The sequence below is a fragment of the Symphalangus syndactylus genome, chromosome 21 (assembly GCF_028878055.3).
Source record: "Symphalangus syndactylus isolate Jambi chromosome 21, NHGRI_mSymSyn1-v2.1_pri, whole genome shotgun sequence".
NCBI classification, from domain to species: domain Eukaryota; kingdom Metazoa; phylum Chordata; class Mammalia; order Primates; family Hylobatidae; genus Symphalangus; species Symphalangus syndactylus.
The window spans coordinates 35,804,971-35,828,098 of NC_072443.2; the positions used below are offsets into that span (position 1 = coordinate 35,804,971).

The following is a 23,128-nucleotide window of genomic DNA, read 5'->3' on the forward strand; positions in this document are numbered from 1 at the left end:
ACAGTCCCCGTCACATTTTTGGTGTGTCTGAGCTGCCTATGCCTCCCCCTCGCTGCTTTGTCTGTCTTGCATTTTTACTAGCTCTCTCAGTCCTTGAATAATCTCTCTGGATTAAGATTTTCTAACTCTGTAAGTTCTGAAGTTTTCCAAAGAGCTAGAACTGTTTCAGATGATGGGGACGTCAATTAATACACTTAGAATTCCTCTAACCTGAGAACAAAACCAATAAATTCCAAAACTTGCCATGCAAAGGCCTTGAGCGAGTTAGGCTATGACAGTCCTTGAGGTAAATGCCCCCTTTCCTTGTCTGGTTCTCTGACAGGTGACTCTTAGCAAGGCTTGCTTATGAATTTGGTTCGCATTTCTTTTATTGTTGGCCAATGACCAACACTCAACATGACCATTGCTTCCCCTGCTTTTGTAACGTGGTGGCAGGAAGGAGGGAGGGAAGGAAAGTGGGAGTCACTGCCATGAAGTGGACTGTACTTTGAGAATGCAGAAACCCAGTCCCTTTGTCTTAACTTCCACTTAAATCCCTTTATCCTAACCACTAACAAGATATGTTTCTGCATTCATAGATTGTCCAGAGTTTGTGTATGTTTGTTTGTGTTATCCTTGAGAAATGTTCACTAGCACCTGCTTGGGGTGTGAAGGTAATTTCTATTCTATTTTCTGGTTTCTGAACTTCAGGAGAAGGTAAAGCTTGATGCTGAAAGGGAAAAACTAGAGAGGCTTCAGGAGCTTTACTCCGAGCAGAAGACCCAGCTGGACAATTGTCCTGAGTCCATGAGGGAACAGTTACAACAACAACTGAAGAGGGTCAGTAGCAAACAGGAATGCACCAGTTATTTTGCTTTTCGTTTTTGTTTTTCACTTAAGTGCCACTTACCTGTGACTTACTACTTCATATAGCATAAGTTTGCATAAGTTCTAGTCATTAGATACGTTTAAATGGAAATACGCATGCTAACAGTATACATTATTGCACGCTAATCAGTTTTTTAAATTCCTTGTTAGAATCCTTCATATAATTTCTAATGCAAAACCATTTCTGGAGTCATTTTTTTTGTGACAAAAGAAGCTATTTCTGATTTGTAACCAACATCAACATTGTAGCGTTTGTATTAACTGACCTCTTCCCCTGCATTCTCTGCCGCGTCATGAATCCTATTTACCTTTGAATGTTTTGTTCTTTAGCTTGATTTTAGACTCTTGTCCCCAAATTATCCTATTTTCTGATTTGCTCCCCACCAGCAGCTGTTCTTTTGTTTTTCCTTTTCTTTTTGCTGGTTAGTGACATTGAACTAATTAGCCTAATCACAACAATTAAACACCAAGACCCAAGATGCACGGCGTTACTAATGCCCCCAACATCTTACGTGAGCTTCATAATTTCTAAGAACTTAATGCAGCATAGACTTTCTAGTTAAGCTTTATCAAGTTATTCTTTGATCCTTAAGGTTGGCAGTGTTTAACACAACCACACTGGTTATCTTCTGAAAGCCAGACTTCCTAGGTGGATAGTTTCACAAACACTGGCACAGCCACTTAGTATTTCATAGCTTCTTGGCAACTGGGTCATTTCCTTTGAACAGCAGCCCCGGTAAACTGCTTCCCTCTGGAGAAGCAGTCGTTAACAGTCTTGGATATCTGAAAGAGTCACGTAATAGTAATTTGTCTTAAGTGAGTAACAATTTATTATTCTACCTGAGTATAACAAGCTAGTTTCATCCATTTTACTATGTTTGCACCTTCTTGGGAATGGGGAGGTTGAAAAATTTATTGAGATAGCACATCCTTAAACATTCTTAAGATGATCTTTAATACAAAAATATTTGCTAGCTCTGAGAACGTCACTAGGTGAAAAAATAACAGTTAAAGCTTTTCAATGTATTGCAGAAGTTGAGAGCATCTTAATAATGACAATCCAATGCAGCTGTTTAAACTGCAGCATAATAGCTTTAGTATTTATTTCTTACAGTGTTGGAGCAAAGAAAGTTTTAACCATATGTCTTCCGTTTACTCCTTTTATTGTGTACAGCTGAATTTGTTGTAAGAAGATAAAACTTCCTGCCTCTCAGTCACAATTCTCTGAAAATCTTATGATAAAAATGATTGGAAGACAACTAGTATTTGTAAAGTAATTTCAGTTTGTAATTTGCGTTTATGCTAGTTAACAAAAGAGATGGGAAAACTGATTTTTTTTATGTTTGCTTACTGTTTTTTAACTGTCCTTATCACTAAAGATTTTACACAGTCATTGTAATTCCTTATTTACAGTCAGCAGCATAGTTGTATATTTTGTCCTTCCCTTCCTCTGGTTATCCATTTATTGTGTTCTTTATAAACATTGCTTTACATAAAAATTGATACTCTATTCACAACTTGGATTATGATGAACATAAATACTGTTTAGCTTAATCTAGATTCTGTAGGATAACTCATAATATGAGTTATATGTTCCAAAGATTCTGACTACAAAAGAGGAAAGGAAATGGTGCAGACAGTCTTTTCCATTAATTGAAGGCAGAGACTTCTTCCCTTTCCTCTCCAAACAGAGTATAAAATTCTTATAAAACCTCTTTCCTTAGGAGAGATAACTGGCTTGTGATGGCTACAGTTCACCTGATATTAAGAGGTCTACTAATTCTGTTTTTCAAGGATGACGACCAGTATAACTCTTCACCAATGCCTTGGCTTAATCAGTAAAAAGTTCACTTACTTCATGAGAAGTAAGTCCTAAAGTTCACTTTAGGACCTTTCTGTGTTATCACAGCTTATCTCCCTTTAGACTTCAAACACTTCAGAATATGACTTCACTACAAAGCTTTCCCTTGGGCATTTAAACTAGATTTAATAAAGCTTATTTTATTATAAATAGCTTCATTAGGTGGTAAGTCACACAAAGTAAAAAATAAATGAATAAGAAGAAAGTTATTTTATTAAACTGCATATTGCCTTGAATACTTTAGCTGAAATTGTAGAATGATTTTGTGCATGCAGCATAATGACTTGTGGCTGGTCTTCCTACCTTTAAATCATGATGTTAGAGTCTGAATATTATTTTCATCTGGTATTGGTTTTGTGGCCTGTGGTTGGTATGTTGTTAACATGGCCTTACCAATCTGGTAGTTGATATGGGCACAGCAATCCCTGGGTTACTAATAGTGTAGAAAAGAAAACTGATGTTAAATGAAAATGAGTCATTTAACTCATCTCATGTGGAAGAAGATAATAGAAATAATCTCATCCTACCTTCTCATTTCATATATGAGGATATTTAGGCCCATAGAGTTGGAATGAGTTGTCCAAGACTAATGGATAAAATGATTTTAGAGCCAGTGATAGAAAAAAGTTCTACTAATTGTAGATATCACTGGATAATTTTTTTAATCAAGACCAAAAACATTTATTTGAGTAAATAATCAAAAGCACAAGAAAACTATCCCAGCCAGGTAACTGTCTTCTTGTGCTTTTGATATTTACTCAAATGAATGGTTGATTTTGTTATCTTGATTATTATTATGTTTTTTTTTTTTTGAGACAGAGTCTTGCTTTGTTGCCCAGGCTGGAGTGCAGTAGCGCGATCTTGGCTCACTGAAGCTCTGCCTCCCAGGTTCACGCCATTCTCCTGCCTCAGCCTCCTGAGCAGCTGGGACTACAGGCACCCGCCACCATGCCTGGCTCATTTTTCATATTTTTAGTAGAGTCAGGGAGTATCTTGATGTTTTTAAAAAATTTTATTCAGTGATCTACAATTAGAAGACCTTTTTACTGTCACTGGCTGTAAAATTAGTTTATCCATTAGTCTTGGACAAGTCATTCAACTTCTATGGGCCGCAATATCCTCATATATGAAATAAGGAGTGTATTAGTCAGGGTTCTCTAGAGGGACAGAACTAATACGATATATATATATATCTGATAGATAGATAGATAGATAGATAGATAGATAGATAGATAGATGTAGGGGAGTTCATTAAGTATTAACTCCCACAATCACAAGGTCCCACAACAGGCTGTCTGCAAGCTGAGGAGCAAGGAGAGGCAGTCCAAGTCTCAAAACTGAAGTACTTGGAGTCCAATGTTCAAGGGCAGGAAGCATCCAGCATAGGAGAAGGATGTAGGCTGGGAGGCTAGGCCAGTCTAGTCTTTTCACGTTGTTTTTTGTTTTGTTTTTTTTTTTCTGCTTGCTTTATATTCTAGCCACTCTGGCAGCTGATTAGATGGTGCCTGCCCAGATTAAGGGTGGGTCTGCCTTTCCCAGCACACCAACTCAAACGTTAATCTTTGGCAAGATCCTCCCAGACACACCCAGGATCAATACTTTGCATCCTTCAGTCCAATCAGGTTGACAGTATTAATCACCTCAAGGAGGTTGGACTAGATTATTTCAACTGTCTTTTTCCGTATTCCAAAAGTATGTAGTTAAAGTGTAAAAGTTAACAAAACCCTGAGCCCCATTTAAATTTGCTTCTGGAGTTGGCCATGAGCTGTTATTACTGCAATTTCTCCTGGTCATACCACATCTATTCTCTTCCTGTCCCTCCATCAGGCAAAGAAAACATAAAGAACTGCATGTAAACTTCTGCCATATACATTATTTAAAAAGTTACTGGAAAGAAAAAAGAAATTGCACAGAATTTCCTTTAGTGCAGCCATTTTAGGTCCTTCATGCCTGGCCTTTGAGCTTGCCAGCCAGTAGAGAGATGTAACACTCTTTTAGTGAGTGAAGTATAGTTAAAATTTTCATTCAATTAGTCATACATACTTCACTTTGAACTTCCTGTGTATATTATTCTGTGCTCAATTAAACTATTCCTGCTCCCAAATTCCATTCCCAGACTTCTTATTCATACATAAAATCTTGTAAAAGTTTTTATTCCTCTCCCTAATAGTTTTTTGTTTAAGATGTAAATTTATATACACACATTTTGATGGTTTAGATAACTTGATCAGATGATTACATCAGTGGAGCCTGAGGGCTGAGCTTAGCCTAATTTTCAACTTTCTTACTTAGTGTGCCATTATTTTCATGCAGTGGTTTAAGTATTTACTACAAATAAATGAATGATTCTTTGACTTTCATGCAGGGTTAAAATAACACATATTGCATATTAGCCGGATGTGGAGTAAGCAACTGACTAGCAAAGTGTATATATTCTGAGTCATGTGGCCACTTTGAATGAAGATTATTTATAAGCCAGAAAAAGGGCTTATTCCTTTTTTTTAAATCTCAGTAATCTTTGGCCACAAATCAAGCTTAATTGGAAGACCTTATAAACTTGAGTGTATGTGCTTATATGTCAGCCAGTGTATTATTTCAAAACAGAAGACATTGTTTTAAGCCATAACACTTGAGTTATTTCTTAATTCCTTAATTCTTTTAATTCATTAATTCTTTTAGAAGTTATAAATTTGAAATGTCTGATAAACTTGAAATGTCAACCAAACACTTGAAATTGAGCGCATATTTTTTTAGAGCCAAATAAAATGTAAAGAAGTGTTAAGAAATGTTGAATATGCTTTTCAAATTGTGTTTTTCCTGCTCTTAAGCTTTGAGAATTCAGTCTGTGTTGACATGATAGTCTTGTTGCTAATTACTCAGTAGCTAATAGCTCTTTTATGAATCATCCCTGGAGTAAAAGTCATTGCAGAAGATAGAAATACATTTCATTTTATCAAAAAGCTTGCTTTATCATTAATATAAAACCAGAGTCGGGTGGGGTTGAATATTGATATAGAGATAACTTAGCATATAATTATTTATTCAACTCTCTTTGATGATTTGATTGAAGAACAACTAAAAAATGCTTTGGTTGTGTTAGCTATGTAGAGCTGTGAGCCACAGAGCCCAGCTGCCTCTTGCTTTTGGATGTAGATTATGTGTAAGTTCTAGTTATAAAAAATCTGGCTGGGTGTGGTGGCTTTCACCTATAATCCCAGGTGAGTGGATCTAGGTGAGTAGAGGCTGAGATGAGTGGATCCCTTGAGTTTGAGACCAGCCTGGGCAATATGGCAAAACCCCATTCTACAAAAAAGTACAATAATTAACCAGGCATGGTGGTGTGCACCTGTAGTCCCAGCTACTTGGGAGGTTGAGGCAGGAAGATTGCTTGAGCCTGGGAGGTCGAGGCTGCAGTAAGCTGTATTGTGCCACTGCACTCCAGCCTGAGTGACAAAGCAAGACCCTGTCTTCTAAAAATAAAAATAAAAATAAATAAGGAAAATAAAAAGAAATTTCCTAAACATATGCCATTTATAAATAATGTTAAAGACTCCAAAAATAAGAGGGTGTTTAAACAAAAAGCATATTAGAAAAGAATCTATACAACATGCATCAATCTCTACATGAATGCAGATGCATAAATATATTCCTGTCTTCAAGTACCTCATAGGTTAGAGAATGCTTTTTCGAGACCATCTGATTTTCATGATTTCTGATCTTCCTTAAATGTCCTCAAGATTATTCTGAGAGTGGTGGTGTTTAACCTTTTGAGTCACCCTTTGTGCCTTATAAAAGCTTTGTTTACACTTTCCAGTAAAAAGGTGTGTACATATTTTTAATGAGCTCATAGAACCCTTGCTTTAAAACCTCACTTTCCAATTTTTAAAAAAATAGACTTTATTTTTTAGAGCAGTTTTATATTTTCAGCAAAACCCAGCAGAACTTATAGACATTTGCCATATTCCTTCTGCCCCTGCACATGCATAGGCTCCCCTCATTATCAACATTCTCCACCAGAGCAGTACGATTGTTACAATTGCTGAACCTCCACTGACACATCGTCATCACCTAAAGCCCATGTCCAAAAGTTTTTTGGTTGCTTATCCCTTTAATAAAATTATTAGAGCATGCGTTTCCTTTGTAGATATATGATACATAATCCATATTATTATAAATATATATAGTGTGCATGCCCAAAGAATGTATATATTTAAAATCATGTATACATACTATGCTACTTGTGTATACATTAGAAAACATATATTGAGAAACTGAAAAAGAAAATAAACAATTAAAAACCAGTATGAAAGGGGTCTAATTTTTTTCTGCACAGTCCAGCAGATTGTGTTGTGTGCCATCTGGGATACATGTATCCCTATTAGATACCTCTGGTCTGTACCTGTGCCAACTTTTGACTCTTTAATCTCCATATTAGTCTTGTTTTCTATGAAAAATTGAAGAAAAGAAGAGCTTCCTTTCCTTTCCTTTCTTTTCTTTCTTTTTTTTTTTTTTTTTTTTTGGCAGAGTTTCACTCTTGTCACCCAGGGTGGAGTGCAATGGCACAATCTCAGCTCACTGCAACCTCCACCTCAAGCAATTCTCCTGTCTCAGCCTCCCAAGTATCTTGGACTACAGGCGCCCACCAGCACGTGCAGCTAATTTTTGTATTTTTAGTACAGATGGGGTTTTGCCATGTTGGCCAGGCTGGTCTCAAACCCCTGACCTCAGGTGATCCCCCCACCTCGGCCTCCCAAAGTGTCGGGATTACATGTATGAGCCACCCACCACGCCTGGCCAAGAAGAATTTTCTTGTAATACTATGTTACACCTTTGGACTGCAGATTATGTTTAGGTTATTTACTGAGTTGTTTTTATACTTCCTTCTCCATTTTAAAGCCACCCAGTGGGTTTAACGCAAGAATTCTTACCTCCACAGAGAAGTCTAAAACTGAGGGTGAAATAAATGCTGCCCACCCCACCACACCCCTTTCGATTCCCTCTAACAGTCACGTTCTGGGATTTAACTCCAAAAGAGAGTGTTATGTTCTAACCCTGGTCAATATTGTAATTGGAAAGATGTCTTGGACCAACTGCTTTTAATAAATGTTTCTTCATATTAAGAAGGTGGTAGTTATCTCAGTGTGTCTTGTTTTCATTCCCTGTTCTCCAAAGGATGCTGACTTGTTGGATGTTGAAAGCAAACACTTTGAAGACCTGGAGTTCCAGCAGCTTGAACATGAGAGCCGTCTAGATGAAGAAAAGGAGAACTTGACTCAACAACTCCTGCGTGAAGTTGCTGAATATCAACGGAACATCGTTTCTAGAAAGGTACTTTTGCCAGGTGTCATTCAATGTGAAAAATCAAAATATACTTCTGCTTAACATAGCTATGACATATGTCTGTCTGAATATCACATTTGACAGATTACGTAGTCTGCCATGTATGTGGCAAATGGTGTTCCAAATTAGACAAATTGAGATGTATTACAGTTGTTACATAATGCTGTAGATGCATTTATGAATAATACCTAATTGTTTCATTCATGTGAAAACCAAGGCACAGAAAATCAGGAATTCAGATATTGGTTTTAAATTATTTCTTTTTGCAATCATAGTAACTGGGTTCAGAATAATTCTATGAACAAAGTCTATTTTGGATTTTTCTCTGTTTTCATTGCTCAATAGTTCTCAAAACTGGCTGATAGCTTATTACCATTAGAAGTAGAATGCCATGTGGATGACTAATGACTCCACCCAACCCCTAGCACTTAGATGTCCAGCCCGGAATTCAACTTTGTTCCAGAATTTAGAATCACACCCAGGGCTCTGTACTAAACCAATAAAATTGAGGAAAGGAAAGACAAGAGAAGGTGTTTTCTTAAACTCTCAGTTTAAATAAGAAATTCATTGTTTTTTTCTCATGAGGCGTATCCAAGATGTTGTAAAAAAATTCATTGATAGCCTAAAACAAGATTTCCTGTTGACTTCTGGGTTCTTCAAGATAGGTTTTTAATCAGTTGATCTATATTAGCCTTCAGTAAAGAAAGTATTGAGGCTGACAGGTCAAAGAAGTGCCTCACGGTCTCTTGGTAATAATCACTGCCCACCATCAACTAAAATGTAGTCACTGTTATTCCAGTTGTGAAAGTTTTTTTTCTCCCTTTTCTAGGACAGACTAGCAAACTTTTGAGTGTCTAATGTACATCTTCCTACGATCATCTCTTTTCCTCCAGGAAAAAATTTCTGCATTGAAAAAGCAAGCCAATCACATTGTTCAGCAGGCTCAGAGAGAACAAGATCATTTTGTGAAAGAAAAGAATAATTTAATAATGATGTTGCAAAGAGTAAGTATTTCCTTTTCAGCACTGGCTACAGTAAAATATAGGTTCCAAATTCAGGGAAATTGCCTCCTTTAAAGTAAACACCTTTTAATAGTGAATGTCTATACAATTTAAGGAAGATTTTTATGTACTTTTTAGTTTAATCCTCCACATTAATAAGCTGATACTCTGAACTATTAACTACCATTCAGAAAATAAGCAAGGATGTTTTCTTCATGCTTTTTTCACATTGTAAAAATCTTAACGATGGAAAGTCTGTATTTTTTTAATTTTATTATTATTATACTTTAAGTTTTAGGGTACACGTGCACAACGTGCAGGTGGAAACCATCATTCTCAGCAAACTATCGCAAGGACAAAAAACCAAACACCGCATGTTCTCACTCATAGGTGGGAATTGAACAATAAGAAAGTCTGTATTTTTAAATGATTATTTTCCTGTTTTTTAAAGAAGTCATACCATTCATCAAATAGTTAAAATGCATTCTAACACCAATTTAGGGTGGACTTAAGGAAAAATGTCCTTTTTACAACTGTCAAATATTTTGGCCCAGCTGATCTGGTGTTTTGAACTCCAGTTATTTGTGCATGGGTCTTTCTAGCAAATGTCACATTGCGTTTAGTTTGAATTAATTGGGTAGGTAGAAACTCCATATGGTATGGTCGAGGGGTGGCAAGAGCATCCTCACCAAAGAGACTATGTCCTCTTCTGGTCCAACACCTAAAGTGACTACCTGTAAAGGGATTTCTTTGCCCAAAGACATTGAAAAGCAAGCTGTAGCCTAACTCTCTGACATGGCCCCTGGTATCATTTCAGCAATAAGACACCAAACGTTAAAGTTAGTGGGGCTAGTCTCAGATCTGAACCCTGCATTTATGCCACTACATTAGCAATATGACACTTGGGATCATGAAAATGTGTGATAGACCCAGAACGGCATGCAGAGAAAGACCAAATCCAGAAAGAAGTATTAAAGGATGAAGCTGTACCATAGCCCCACCTAAAATAAATGAGTATACGTTCCCTTCTTAGCTATTTTAGATTAAGAAGAAAGGGAAAGACCTGACACCGTGGCTCATGCCTACAATCCCAGCATTTTGGGAGGTTGAAGCGGGCAGATCACTTGAGGCCAGGAGTTCAAGACCAGTCTGGCCAACATGGCAAAGCCCTGTATCTACCAAAAATACAAAAAATTAGCTGGGCATGGTAGCACACACCTGTGATCCCAGCTACTCAGAAGGCTGAGGCAGGAGAATCACTTGAATCTGGGAGGCAGAGGTTTCAGTGAGCCAAGATCATGCCACTGCACTCCAGCCTGGGCAACAGAGTGAGAACCTGTCTCAAAAAAACAAAACAAAACAAACAAACAAAAACAAAAAAACAAAAAAAGAAGAAGAGAGAGGAAATAGATCCTTCACATAGAATTATGAGCCCATTTGAGGTGCCCCAGCAGCCTGCACATATTTTTGACAACTTCCATCTTCCTCCTTTTCCCACCTCAAAGTCTCTGAATGGAGTTGTATTTTCCCTCTCTATCCCTTGCTCTGGGGTTGAAATCTGTTTCCATTAGCATCCTCACTACTATTTTGCCTTTGGAACACAATATTCAAAGTCACAGATTAACTTAGATAGTGTAATATGTAGTATTTAATATTTAAAATTTTAGCCAAAGAAAGAGAAAAACTCCTAGTGACAGATTTTATAAAATGGGTAAGCACAATCACAGATATAATATTATCCTATTAAAATATATAAGATACAATTAGATTGTAAAAATTGTGGTGTATAAGTATTAAGATTTTTATTTTTCTAAACTGATCTATAGATACATTTTAATCCCAATCAAAATCCCAACAGACTTTTTTCTAGAAATTGACAAGTTGATGCTAAAATTTACAGTTGATCTTCATTATTTAGGGGTTCTATATTTGTGATTATGTCTACTTGCTAAAAGGTATTTGTAACCTCTAAATCGATACTTGTGACACTTTTGTAGTCATTCACAGAAATGCACGGAGTGGTGAAAATTTTGAGTTGGCCAATATGCACATTTCCAGCTGAGGTTGAACAAGGCAGCATCCCGCCTTCTTCTTTTATCTCTTATACTGTAAACAAGTGTTATTTTTGTGGATTATTTAATGCCATGTTTTTACGTTTTTGTTTTTTGTTGGTGATTTGCTGCATAAAATGCCTCCCAAGCATAGTGATTAAATGCGGTGAAGTGCTCCTAAATGCAAGAAGCCTGTGAAGTGCCTTATGGAGAAAATACGTGTGTTAGATGAACTTCATTCATGCTATTACAGCGTTGCTGACTGTCATTTCAAGGTTAATGAATCAGCAATATATATCTTAATATACAAATAATAATATATAGTATAATATGTTAATATATTATATAATGGTATATAATATAATATTAAGTAAGTGTCTTCAAACAGAAACACACATAAAACAAAGTTCAGTATTGATCAGTTGATGAAAATATTGTGACTAGAGGCTTGCAGGAACCCAACCCTGTATTTTTTTTAGGGGTAGTGGTTCAGTATTCATTAATTTCAGTGTTCGTGGCAACATTATAGAACATAGTTACCACCAATAATAGGAATTAACTGCATATGAAAATGCAAAGAGCCTGGAATAGCCAAAACGACTTTGAACGAGAACAAAGTTGGAGGATTTGTACTCTTATTTCAAGGTTTACTCTGGAGCCATTTAAGGCAGGGTGGTGCTGCCATACAAATACACATATATTAAATAGAACAATGAAACTGAACTATGAGTCCAAAAAATGGACCCATACATATATACTGTCTTTTGATTTTTGACAAAGGCACCAAAACAAGTCTTTCAAAGAAATGGTGCTAGATCAACTGAGTCAACATGGAAAAAAAATAAACCTCAATATCATCATATGATGTATGTAAATTCATTCAAGAGATATCAGAGACTTCAATATGAAAATTAAAATGATAAAGTTTCCAGAAGAAAATATAAGAGTGAAAGTATACATTTATGGCCTTGAGTAAGCAAAAATTTTTAAAAGAAATGACAAAAGACTTGTATGCAGAACATATTAAGCACTTGTACACATCAATAATAATAGCGATATATCAATAAGTTTTTTTTAAAAACAGGCAAAAGTCTTGAATAGAGATTTTACAAAAGAACATATATGAAGAACCAAAAAGTTACATGGGAAAATACTCATCATTAGTCATCAAGGAAATATGACTTAGAACAACAATGTAATTCCGCCTCATAAACTAAAATGACTAAGGTTAAGAAGTGAAAATCTCTATTGTTGACAAGAATATGAAGCAACTTGAACTTTCATACATTGCTGACTTGAGTATAAAATATACAGTCCTTTCAGAGAACTTCGTAGAAGTTTTTTTTAACATCCATCTATGACCCAGCAACTCCACTTCTAGATATTTACACAATATAAATGAAAACATGTCTTCATATAAAACTTATTCAAGACTGCTTAAAGTAGCTTTTTCCATAATAGTAAACGAAACAAAACAAAACAAAGCTAGAAAACCTAAATATCCATCAACAGGAGCATGGATAAGCAAATTGTTAGGTATATTTATATAATACAGGACTCCTCAACAATAAAAAACAGTGAATTACTAGGGCTGACACAAAAGAATGCATATTGTATGATTCCATTTATATAAAGTGGTTACATTTTATAAGTAGGCAAACACTTTCTAACACTTTATAACACAGGCAAAACTAGTGTTAAAGCCATGGAAATCAGAACAATGCTTGCTCATAAGGGTGGAAGTTGACAGGTAGGGGCATGAGGAAATGATTGGGATGACAGAAATGCTCTTTATCTTGTCTGGGATATTATTCCGTTTGTTAAAACTCATAAATTTATATACTTAAGATCTATGCATTTCACTGAATGCACATTTTTTTAATTAAAAATATTTTAGCCCCAGCCATGGCAAGGACATGTATACAAATTATACCACAATAAAAAAGTGACCCATAAATGTTGCTTGGTACCAAATTAATTCAAGATGAATCATAGACACAAACATAAAAGCTAACACCATAAAGTTCCCAAAAGAAAATATATCACTGGGTTGTGATATTACATCATCAGATATTATGTCATCAACAACATCCTGTGATATTACATCATCAACAACAATTACGTGTTACTTGGAAGGATTAAAAGAAAATGACATTAGAAAATAATTTTTGTTGTTGTTGTTGTTGTTTTTTCTTAGACAGAGTCTCACTCTGTCTCCCAGGCTGCAGTGCAGTGGCACAATCTCGGCTCACTGCAACCTCCGCCTCTCGGGTTCATGCCATTCTCCTGCCTCAGCCTCCCGAGTAGCTGGGACTACAGGTGCCCACCACCACAGCTGGCTAATTTTTTGTATTTTAAGAGAGACGGGGTTTCACCGTGTTAGCCAGGATGGTCTCAATCTTGACCTCATGATCTGCCTGCCTCAGCCTCCCAAAGTGCTGGGATTACAGGCGTGACCCACCGCACCTAGCCGAAAATAATGTTTTTAAAATTTTATTTTAAACACATTTTTAAATGACTCTATAAAATTTATTAGGAATTAAAAGTTATTTAGCTAAGTATGTTTGGAAACAACTCATGCAGCATGTCAGCTAGCAGAAGATGACCTCTAGGGTACAGATTTGAAGTTTTGACTGAGTATGATGAGAGGAAATAGAAATGGGGGAAATATGTGAGAATCTGATGTTAGTCTCTAATGCAAAGTCACTGTGCTTCTCAGTTGCATCCAAGGTTGACTTTTAAGTTTAATAGGTTTTGTATTCCTTCAGGAAAAGGAGAATCTTTGTAATTTGGAAAAGAAATACTCCAGCCTCTCTGGGGGGAAAGGGTTTCCCGTCAACCCCAATACTTTAAAAGAGGTAAGCTATGATTTTACATGTCACTTTATGTTGCCTTGGAAATCAGGAGATGTATCTCAGCTTTATTTGATTAGCTGAACAATAAAAATATTAACTCAAAGGACCTATGAAAGTACTCAATGCTTGGATGGTTTCCCTGCCTTTCATTATGTATGTTTTGAGGATTTCAGAGATTATCCTTGTGTCTAATGCAGATGCACATTGTGTGTGTGTGTGTGTGTGTGTGTGTGTGTGTGTCTACTTTGCTGGGCGGTGAAATTGTGGGTTAATTTGGTGTTTCAAAAACTTGAAGATCCAGACCAAGATGAGTCTTAAATTCTCATTTTTCCTTCCTGAGTCTCCTTTCTCCCTCCCCTCTCTTATTTTGCTTCTCTTTCTCCTGAGTCTTATAGAACATGAAAATGCCTGCAAACATTTTAGAAGGTGGTCTGGTTTCTTCCTTTCCCTACTCCCCACTCCCACAACTGTTGTTTCTGCCATTTTCCCCTCTAAACTGGAAAGTCCTATTTACAGTAAACTATACATACTCTTTATCTCCAATATCCACCTTTCCGCAGTCCCCATCACCACTTTGCCCACCAGATATCTTAAGGAGCTACACTGCCACACTGGGAGAACATTTTAACTCTAATTTGGAAAATTATAACTGAGAAAAAAATAGTTTAATATATATATATTTTGAGATGAAGTCTTACTCTGTCACCCAGGCTGGAGTGCAGTGGCATGATCTCAGCTCACTGCAACCTCCGCCTCCTGGGTTCAAGCAATTCTCCTGTCTCAGCCTCCTGAGTAGCTGGGACTACAGGTACCCGCCACCACACCGGGCTAATATTTGTATTTTTAGTAGAGATGGGGTTTCACCATATTGGTCAGTCTGGTCTCAAACTCCTGATCTCAGGTGATCTGCCTGCCTTGGCCTCCCAAAGTGCTGGGATTACAGGCGTGAGCCACCGTGCCCAGCCTATATTTATATTCCTTATATTTATTGTTTTTCTAAAAAGCTAAAAGAAAAGCTTGCTTCTACTTAAGTGTTTGCATAATCAAAAAAACCCTTTAGACAGTGGAGTTAGGACTCTTACATAGAAAATATTTTTGTGTGTGTAAGTATATGAAACAAAATGCTCATCACAATAATAAGTGTGACTATATGTGTACCTCAGAAGCATTTTGTGAAATATTTCTTCCAAAGCTTTATTAGATCATTCAGTTTCATAGTTTCTTTTCATTATTCAGAACATGGAACTGTGAGGTTCAATGAACAAAGCGTGGTTGTGAATGGAATGTCATGGCCTAAGACAATGTTAGCAAGGTGGGTAAGGGTTCAGGTCTTGTGAGTTAAAGAAATATGGTCTACTTCATGTGTGATGGGAGGCCTTTAAGTGGTTTTAGCATGGAGGTGACATTTGCTATCCATTTGGTAAAGATCATTCTGGGCTGCTCTGTGACTACTGGATCATAAAGAGTAAGAGAAGGAGATGCAGGGAAATTGTTGTGGAGATGATTGTAGTAGCATAGGCTAGAGATGCTGATGGCAGAGAGATGGAAGGAGTTAGCTGGACTAGCAGGTATTTGCAGGTAGAGTTGACAGTTCTTGCTGATAGATTGGATGCTGGGATGAAGTAAATAAAGGAAGGTGTCCGGAACCATGCCATTATTCCACTTTGAATAATGAAGTAGATGGTAAGCAGCTTTTAGTGAGATAGGGAAGACTGGGGAAGGAATTGTTTAAGAGGGAAGATTTGGAGTTGACTCTGGACATACAGAGTTTGAAGAGCTGATGGCATCCAGATGAATTAGATGGGCTCTAAAGTCTCTTCATCTCCTAATAGAAGAATGAAGTCTTTCCTTTTCTGTTAATGAGTTGGTCTTTATTTCCTGCAGACATTCTGATGTCAAAAGCACATTTAGTTTGTTTTACTATTGTTATGTATCTGCAACTCTTCTGCTTGTTGAGTACAACGAGTTGCTATGAGAACACATGACAATTCTTGTGCTGTGTGTTCACTTTCCTGTACAAAGCAGACTTGTCTCACAAGATGTTTTTCTTTTTTTTCTTCTGCTCTGTCTTTCATTCTCCCTCCTTTTTCTTTTTTAAAGGGGTGATTGATTTATAACCTATCTTAAAGACCTCCCAGGTTTTAAAGCAGTTTACATTTTTGAAGCAATTAATTAAATTTTATAGTTTATGACTCATATAAATAATTAAAACTTGGCTTCAAAACAGTCTACTATTAACTGAGCAAAAGAAAAGCTCAAAATTGTTCATTTTCTTTCTGACTCAGTATTACATATTGAATGAACTTGACCTAGTTGACTACTTCTTTTCTTCAGTTTAACATTATAAAACTTTACATGGTATCTGTCCTGCCTTCTCAAGTGCAAGTCTCTGACACATCCAATTTATAAACAATCACTCTAGCATTCTCCACTTTGTTATCAGCCCTTTCAAGGTTTTTACCAAAAATCAAGGTTTTTTATTTTTCAGCCTAAAATTTGTAAAAGGATTGATGGACTCATGGAAGAATCTTTGTGTCGAATTTAACTCAATTTCACCTTTAAAAGGGAGATGTTATTTTATATAGCTTTTTCACACTGTTTTATTGGGGTGGTGAAAATAATGATTGGTCTGTATAATTACTTTCCATGAAAATTGACAAGTGCCTTTTCCACAGATTCAGGAGTTCTGCTTCTCAGATATTTTGATCTGTGGGTATTTTCTCTAAGCTGAAGCCAGAACTGAATTATTGAGTTCAAAAGTAACTGGAAATTCTCTGTCTTATGGGTAGAGATGGGGGTTAGGGAGGCTGCCTTGAATTGAAACATACCCTGGTTGCAACTCTACCTTAGGACTGTGTGTGTGTGTGTGTGTCTGTGTGCATGCACACATTTGTTTTGTTAGGGAAGGCTCACCTGCATGAAAGGACAGTGTTATTTTTATTCTCATTTGGTTGAGATGCCCAAAAGTTAGAACCCACTATAAATAATTACTGTTTTAAAAATGTTTTCTTAGTGTAAAACCCAGTAGCCCTCAGCGCATTTTCCTCACACTTTAATTCATCAGGAAACAGAAACGGTGAAAATCTAAGAATGAAGATTTGTGGAAAAGGCTCTTTAATTAGGGAATGAGTGATTGCATTGTCAATTTTACATCTTGGATTTTTTGGTGTGCTATTACTTTAAATGTATATGTTTTTGACAGCCTTAATCCATCAACAGAATGAATGCTGATACTTCTGAATATTTTTAAATAGAAGGTTTTGGGTTATTTATAATACTGTTATCTTGATTTCATCAGAAAAATTATGTTTAATACTTAGAATGCCAATTTTCAAGATTAAGCAATGTAAATCCATTTTAATTGCTGATTATTCCTTTAATGAAACATTTGATAATACCACAGATATCTGGCTGTGCCGCTCTAAGCTAACTTCATTGTACTGGGAACATTAATACTCTCGCATGCCTCAGCTTTTGCTTTCTTTGTGTTTAACTTCTGAATTCCTCCTTTTAGGGCTATATCAGTGTAAATGAGATTAATGAGCCATGTGGCAATTCCACGAATCTATCCCCTTCCACTCAGTTTCCTGCTGATGCTGATGCTGTTGCCACTGAGCCTGCCACAGCTGTGCTGGTGAGCCAGCCACAGAGTAAAGAGGTGTGTAGGCATGACGTTTCATTCATTCACTGCTTTTCTTCATGTCAGAAATTAACCCACGGCCAACTGAAAATGAGGTCCACAAGAGTGTGCATGACAAATGTATATCTGTTTGGCCAGAGGAGTAGGGTAAGGCTGAGTTTATAAAGTATACCAATTTGGGGGTAATGCTCTACCAATAAAAAATTCTAGAAACCATGAAATTTATGCTACAGAGTGGAGTACTAGGAGAAGTAAGGTCAAAGAAATATGTTCTATGTCTTAGCACTCTAACTCAACTTAGTTTTCTTATAAATTAAAAACCTTTCTAAAATTGTTGATTTGAATTGCCTTTTCAGTTTGACTTTGTTTTCGATTTTCTTTTGTAACATGGATGCTTTTAAATATTAGGCCTTTTAAAAGCCTTCTACGGGAGGGGCTAATAATAATAAATTAAAATACCTTCAGTGATCCAAGTCGCTTACAATGTGGGATTTTAATAAGAGGCTAAATTGAAAGATATTGCCCATCAATTGTAACTTCTTAATTAAAATATAACAAAACAGAACAAACTATCAATTTCATTTCTATGTCTCATTCTTTCATTTCATGTGGACACATATATACCTTTTCTTTCTCCTATAAAGCAAGGATCACCTGTCTATTCTGGATTTGTGTTTCCTTCCACCCTTTCTCCTCATCCTATCACTCAACATACATCAGCCCCATGGCCTGAATTCATGGCTACATCTGTCGACCCTTTACCTTTAAATGACACACCTCCTCCTCTACCAGCTAAGAAACACAGAAGGCAGCAGCAGCAGCAGGAGCAACAGGTAATTAGGAACTGGAATTTAGAGTTTGGGAATGTTATTTTGACAGCAAAGTTACTTATGTGGAATCTTTTCTTCTACTTTACCAAAGGCATTTTTAAAAAGGCAAGTTGCATTCTTCTCTGATTTTTTTTTTTCCTCTTAAGAACATTTAGTGTGTTCTAATAGTGTTAGAATTGTTGTAAGGTTTTGATACCTTGAGTGTCCCCTACTGGCTTTTATATGTTTGAGCACTTTTTATACCCTCATCCTTCAGTTACCATTCAACCAAAATATTGCAACTTATCTCAGATAGTTCTCAAAATACTAACAAGCATTTCCATAAAATCTATAGTATAGTTATGTTATCAACACAAAATATTTTTATTACACATAGTTGAAACCATAATAGACATCATTCCCTTGTTACTGTGTCAGAATTTGTTAAACATTTTACTCCCTTAATCAGAGTAACGTTGTTTTAATCTGTTTTATAAATTTATGTATCTCTTTACATCCTTCTAACGATCCCATGAAGTAAAAATTATCTCCATATTAAAGTTTTGGGAACTGAGGCTCAGTGAGGTTAAGTAGCTTGTCCAAGGTCACACCACAAGTAGTGCATTTGGTCCATAAATCTAGCTTTTATTCACCAGATTTTTAAATAAATAATTTTTATTCTAAATGTTGCCTTCCTTTTAGAACACTCAGAGTATGTTGATGCTTGGGTATTCAAAAAAAAAATCTGTTTCGAGACTTCCTTTTGATTATAATCAAATACCTACAGGAATTTGGTGCCAAAAGATCCTAAAGAGTCATTGCGCTGATGTAGGCAAGCTCTGGTTGGTCATGCTTAGCCCTTATGTTTCTTGAAGGTACCTTTACCATCAATTACCATTTGTTAAAGGACTATATCTCTCACCGCCTTAAGGTTACTGCCACCTGGGCTGATATGAAAGGATATTGGTGAAAGGTGGATGAAATAAGTTATGTATACAAGGAAGAAACAAGGAGAATGGAAGACCTAAATGCCTTCAATTTTGATGTTAGGTTTATTTCTTTAACAACTTCATTCAAGACATCTCTAGTAGCAAAACAATCACAGTTTACAAACCTGCTGTTTTCTGCCAAATTTCAGTTAGACTGTGTTGTCATTGGGGTTTCTTTTCTATTTTATTAAGCTACCATTATGGAATGTTGGAAAGTTATGAATTTCAGAATTTATAATATTTGGTCATAGTGGGAGCTAGATTGAAGTGTTCTGATGTCATTTTTCTATCTAAAAGGAACATTAATCAGCCAAACTGCAAAGTATTATTATCATCTTAGTATGGACTACCTGACCATGAATTCTAGCTCTGCCGCTTTCCAGCTGCATGACTTTGGCCAAGTTTATTTAACCTCTCTGCACCCCAGATTTCTCATCTGTAATATAGAGATAATAATAGTACCTACCTCACAAGATTATTATAATAATTTAATGAGATAACATATATAAACCATCATACCTAGCACATAGCTCTTAATAAATTGATTAGCTAGTGTAAACAGTTAATTATAAAGTTAAAATGCAGATTTTTATGATTGGCATATTTGAAGACTGTTTATAAATTTGGTAACTCACATTTGCATTAATTTTTGTGCATTTCAAAAGCATGAGCTTTTAAAATGACTTTAAAATGATCAGACCTAAAAAATCTTTAATTAAGAAATCACTTTACTATATATATTTATGTTTTATTTCTTTAAAAAATAAAGCAATGTTAAGATTTAGTGAAGCTAAGTGGTGGGATTATGAATATCTCTTAAATTATCCTCTATTCTTATCTATATGTTTCAAATATATTTCAGCAAAATTTTTTTGAGCTCATTTTTGTGTTTTTTCTTTCTTTTTTTAGTTCCATAGTTTTGGGGGGAACAGGTAGGGTTTGGTTACGTGCATAAGTTCTCTAGTGGTGATTTCTGAGATGTTGGTGCACCCATCACTTGAACAAGAAATCATTTTACTATTAAAGACATTTCTAGGGTGAGGCCAAGAAAAATTTGAGTAAGTTTCAAGTGGACAAAAATCTTGCTTTAGAAATCTGAAAAAAATTAAATAGTCCATTAGAGGATTTTTAAATATGAGAGATTACTGTAGGGGCTCCTTGGCCAAGATCTTTTTAAAAAGTAACCTAGAATGATGCATTTTAGGGAAACTTTATATGGATTTGGAGTGTGTTTATGTGACTGAAATATTATTACAACTTTCAAACAACTTCCCTGTTTACTCGCTTTTTCTCTTTTTCTCCTTTTCCCCCTTACTTGTCCTCTTCTCACTGGTATCTGTGCCATCACACAGAACTGCCTGGAAGGGGAAAAAGTGCTTACGTGCTTTGTCCACTCGCTGTTCTGCCATCCACATGGTGACCATCATAATAATTTGTAAGTTGTCCTGATGCCCCAAGGCCGCAGGCACTACAGAAGTGAAAGGTGGAATTTTTTAAAGATTTCTAGGTTCAGCATAAATTCCTACAGCGTTTAGTATCTAATCAAATACTAGCTCAAATCTATCAGTGAACACAGTATATGTTGAATAACTTTAAGAAAAATTCTGTTAAAATTCCAATTTTTTTTTGTAAATGCATAATTCTTCGTTTCTTCAGTCACCTATTACAGTTAGTCAAGTTTTGCTATTTTGCTTTGCATTTGCATTTAAAGCACTTTAGAAGTCTGGAAGAAAGGAAAAAACAGCATAAAGAAGGCCTCTATCTGAGTGATACTTTGCCTCGAAAGAAAACCACATCTTCCATCTCCCCACATTTCAGCAGTGCTACTATGGGGAGAAGCATCACCCCAAAGGTAGGACATGGGAGAAACCACGGGCTTCATTCCATGAGTCTTCTTGTCATTATATTCACTGATGGTAAAGGCCTTTAAAGAAAAGTGCTAAATAATAAATCATTACATTTACTTGTTAGGCAGACATCAGGACTAAATCGCAGTTTCTGCCTGTTCAGAGGACGTCTGAAATTGTATGCTCTGGGGCCAAAGAACATGCTTCAGGGTATTTTCTACTGGCACAGCCCAGGCGATGAGTGGCATTCACTTATATGACGGACTTCCATGGCTGCATCCCACATCTGGAGATAAGATAGGATATAGCCTCTGTGTTCCAGGAATAACAGCAACAAATATTTATTCAGACATTTTCATGTAGCTGATGCTGGGTTGAGCCTTTTATGTGGATTGCTTCATTTGAAAATCCAGCAGCACTAGGCAGTAGAGTACTGATTATTATTCCAGTTGTATGTATGGATAAACTGAGGTGTATAAGGCTAAGTGACTAACCAAGGAGCCCTCAGCTGGTATGTAGTGGAGTGGAATGTGAACCTATGCGACCTGAGGCCCGCCCAAGCTCTCCCTCACTTTCAGCCGACATGCCTGAGGGTATCATTGTGGAAAGAGAAGAGGCAGGTGTGAAGGAGGTTCTGAATGAGACAGACTTTTGAGCCCTTCCCTTGCCCTTAATCAGAGTAACTTTGTTTTAATCTGTTTTATAAATTTGTGTTTCAAGTATATTTTATCTACATGAGGGATTTTGCTATTTTTAGAAAATGCTAAAACCATTAGGGTGTTAATAGATTTCTTCAGTTTCAGCCCACCGCATAACTGAGGATAAATAAAAACGGGTGCATTTGTTAACAAGAGTAGCTCTTCCCTGTTCTTTTGCATGGTGCGCATGCATTCTTGGCCCTGCATCTGCCCTCTGCTCCTTATGCATGAAGAACTTTCAGCCATTCTTTCAGGTGATTTTGGACAGTGTCTTCCCCAACTGTCTTCACTTTTGGAATTGCTGCTGTTGGAGGAAGTGCTTTGATGTTGCGACTACCCTGGAGCTTCTCGGGAGGGCCAGTAACTGGCCTTTACCACTTACCATCAACAAATGAAATGCAAAGACTTACCTTCTCTGCCCTGTACACTTAGATAGGAGCTTTGGAAACAGAGATGTGGCCATTTCCTAATGGTCCATTCAGCCTGCAGCTTGCCTGAAGTACTCCCTCCTGCTTCCCGCAGGCCCACCTGCCCCTAGGACAGAGTAACAGCTGTGGAAGTGTGCTCCCTCCCTCATTGGCAGCCATGGCCAAAGACTCAGAATCTCGGAGGATGCTCAGAGGTACGTACCTTTTAAATCAAATGTCATGGCCTTTTGTTAAGCATTAGAATTCTTCGGGGGGAGGAAGTGAGAACAGGGGTAGGGATGATTAGAGGAGGGATCGACCAAAGGCCTAATTTTACTCTTAATGTGTTCTCTTTCAGGAGGGATATATAACTTTTCCTATTTATACATATAGCTGGTATGTTTTAAACATTCCCATTGTACTTCATAGATTTGATAGAACTCTGAAACCAGAAAGACCCCTAGAGAATTACTAACCTTCCCATTTGATTAATAGAAAGAAAAGAGAGACCAGTGAGATCCAAGGAGATTACCAGGGCACTTAACCAAGATCACTCACCTGGGTTGTGTCTGAGACACTATGTCGAATGAACCTTGTGCTAAAGAATCATTGAGCTGACACGGCAAATATAGCATTAGTGGCCCAGAACAGAATTCTTATAGGCCTTTTAATGTAGATTTGAGCTTTTATACTTCATAGTTGTTATGTTTCAGGTAGACTTTGACTCTCAGCATTTTTTTTGTAATAATACATTACATTTATA

The 23,128-nt window shown here is 36.6% G+C and overlaps 1 protein-coding gene across 7 annotated transcripts in view; it reads left to right on the top strand.

Moving 5' to 3' along the window:
* Positions 1–23,128, top strand: part of PHLDB2 (pleckstrin homology like domain family B member 2) — a 238,032-nt gene that overhangs the window by 193,115 nt on the left and 21,789 nt on the right. For 6 of the 7 annotated variants that reach the window (XM_063630643.1, XM_063630642.1, XM_063630648.1 and 3 more), the window contains 8 exons: positions 691–819; positions 7,901–8,056; positions 8,962–9,072; positions 13,889–13,978; positions 17,490–17,633; positions 18,260–18,448; positions 21,125–21,265; positions 22,481–22,580. In XM_063630643.1, the coding sequence (XP_063486713.1) occupies positions 691–819; positions 7,901–8,056; positions 8,962–9,072; positions 13,889–13,978; positions 17,490–17,633; positions 18,260–18,448; positions 21,125–21,265; positions 22,481–22,580 (1,060 nt within the window). The remainder of the gene's footprint in view (positions 1–690; positions 820–7,900; positions 8,057–8,961; positions 9,073–13,888; positions 13,979–17,489; positions 17,634–18,259; positions 18,449–21,124; positions 21,266–22,480; positions 22,581–23,128) is intronic. The other variant, XM_063630646.1, reaches the window with a different exon arrangement.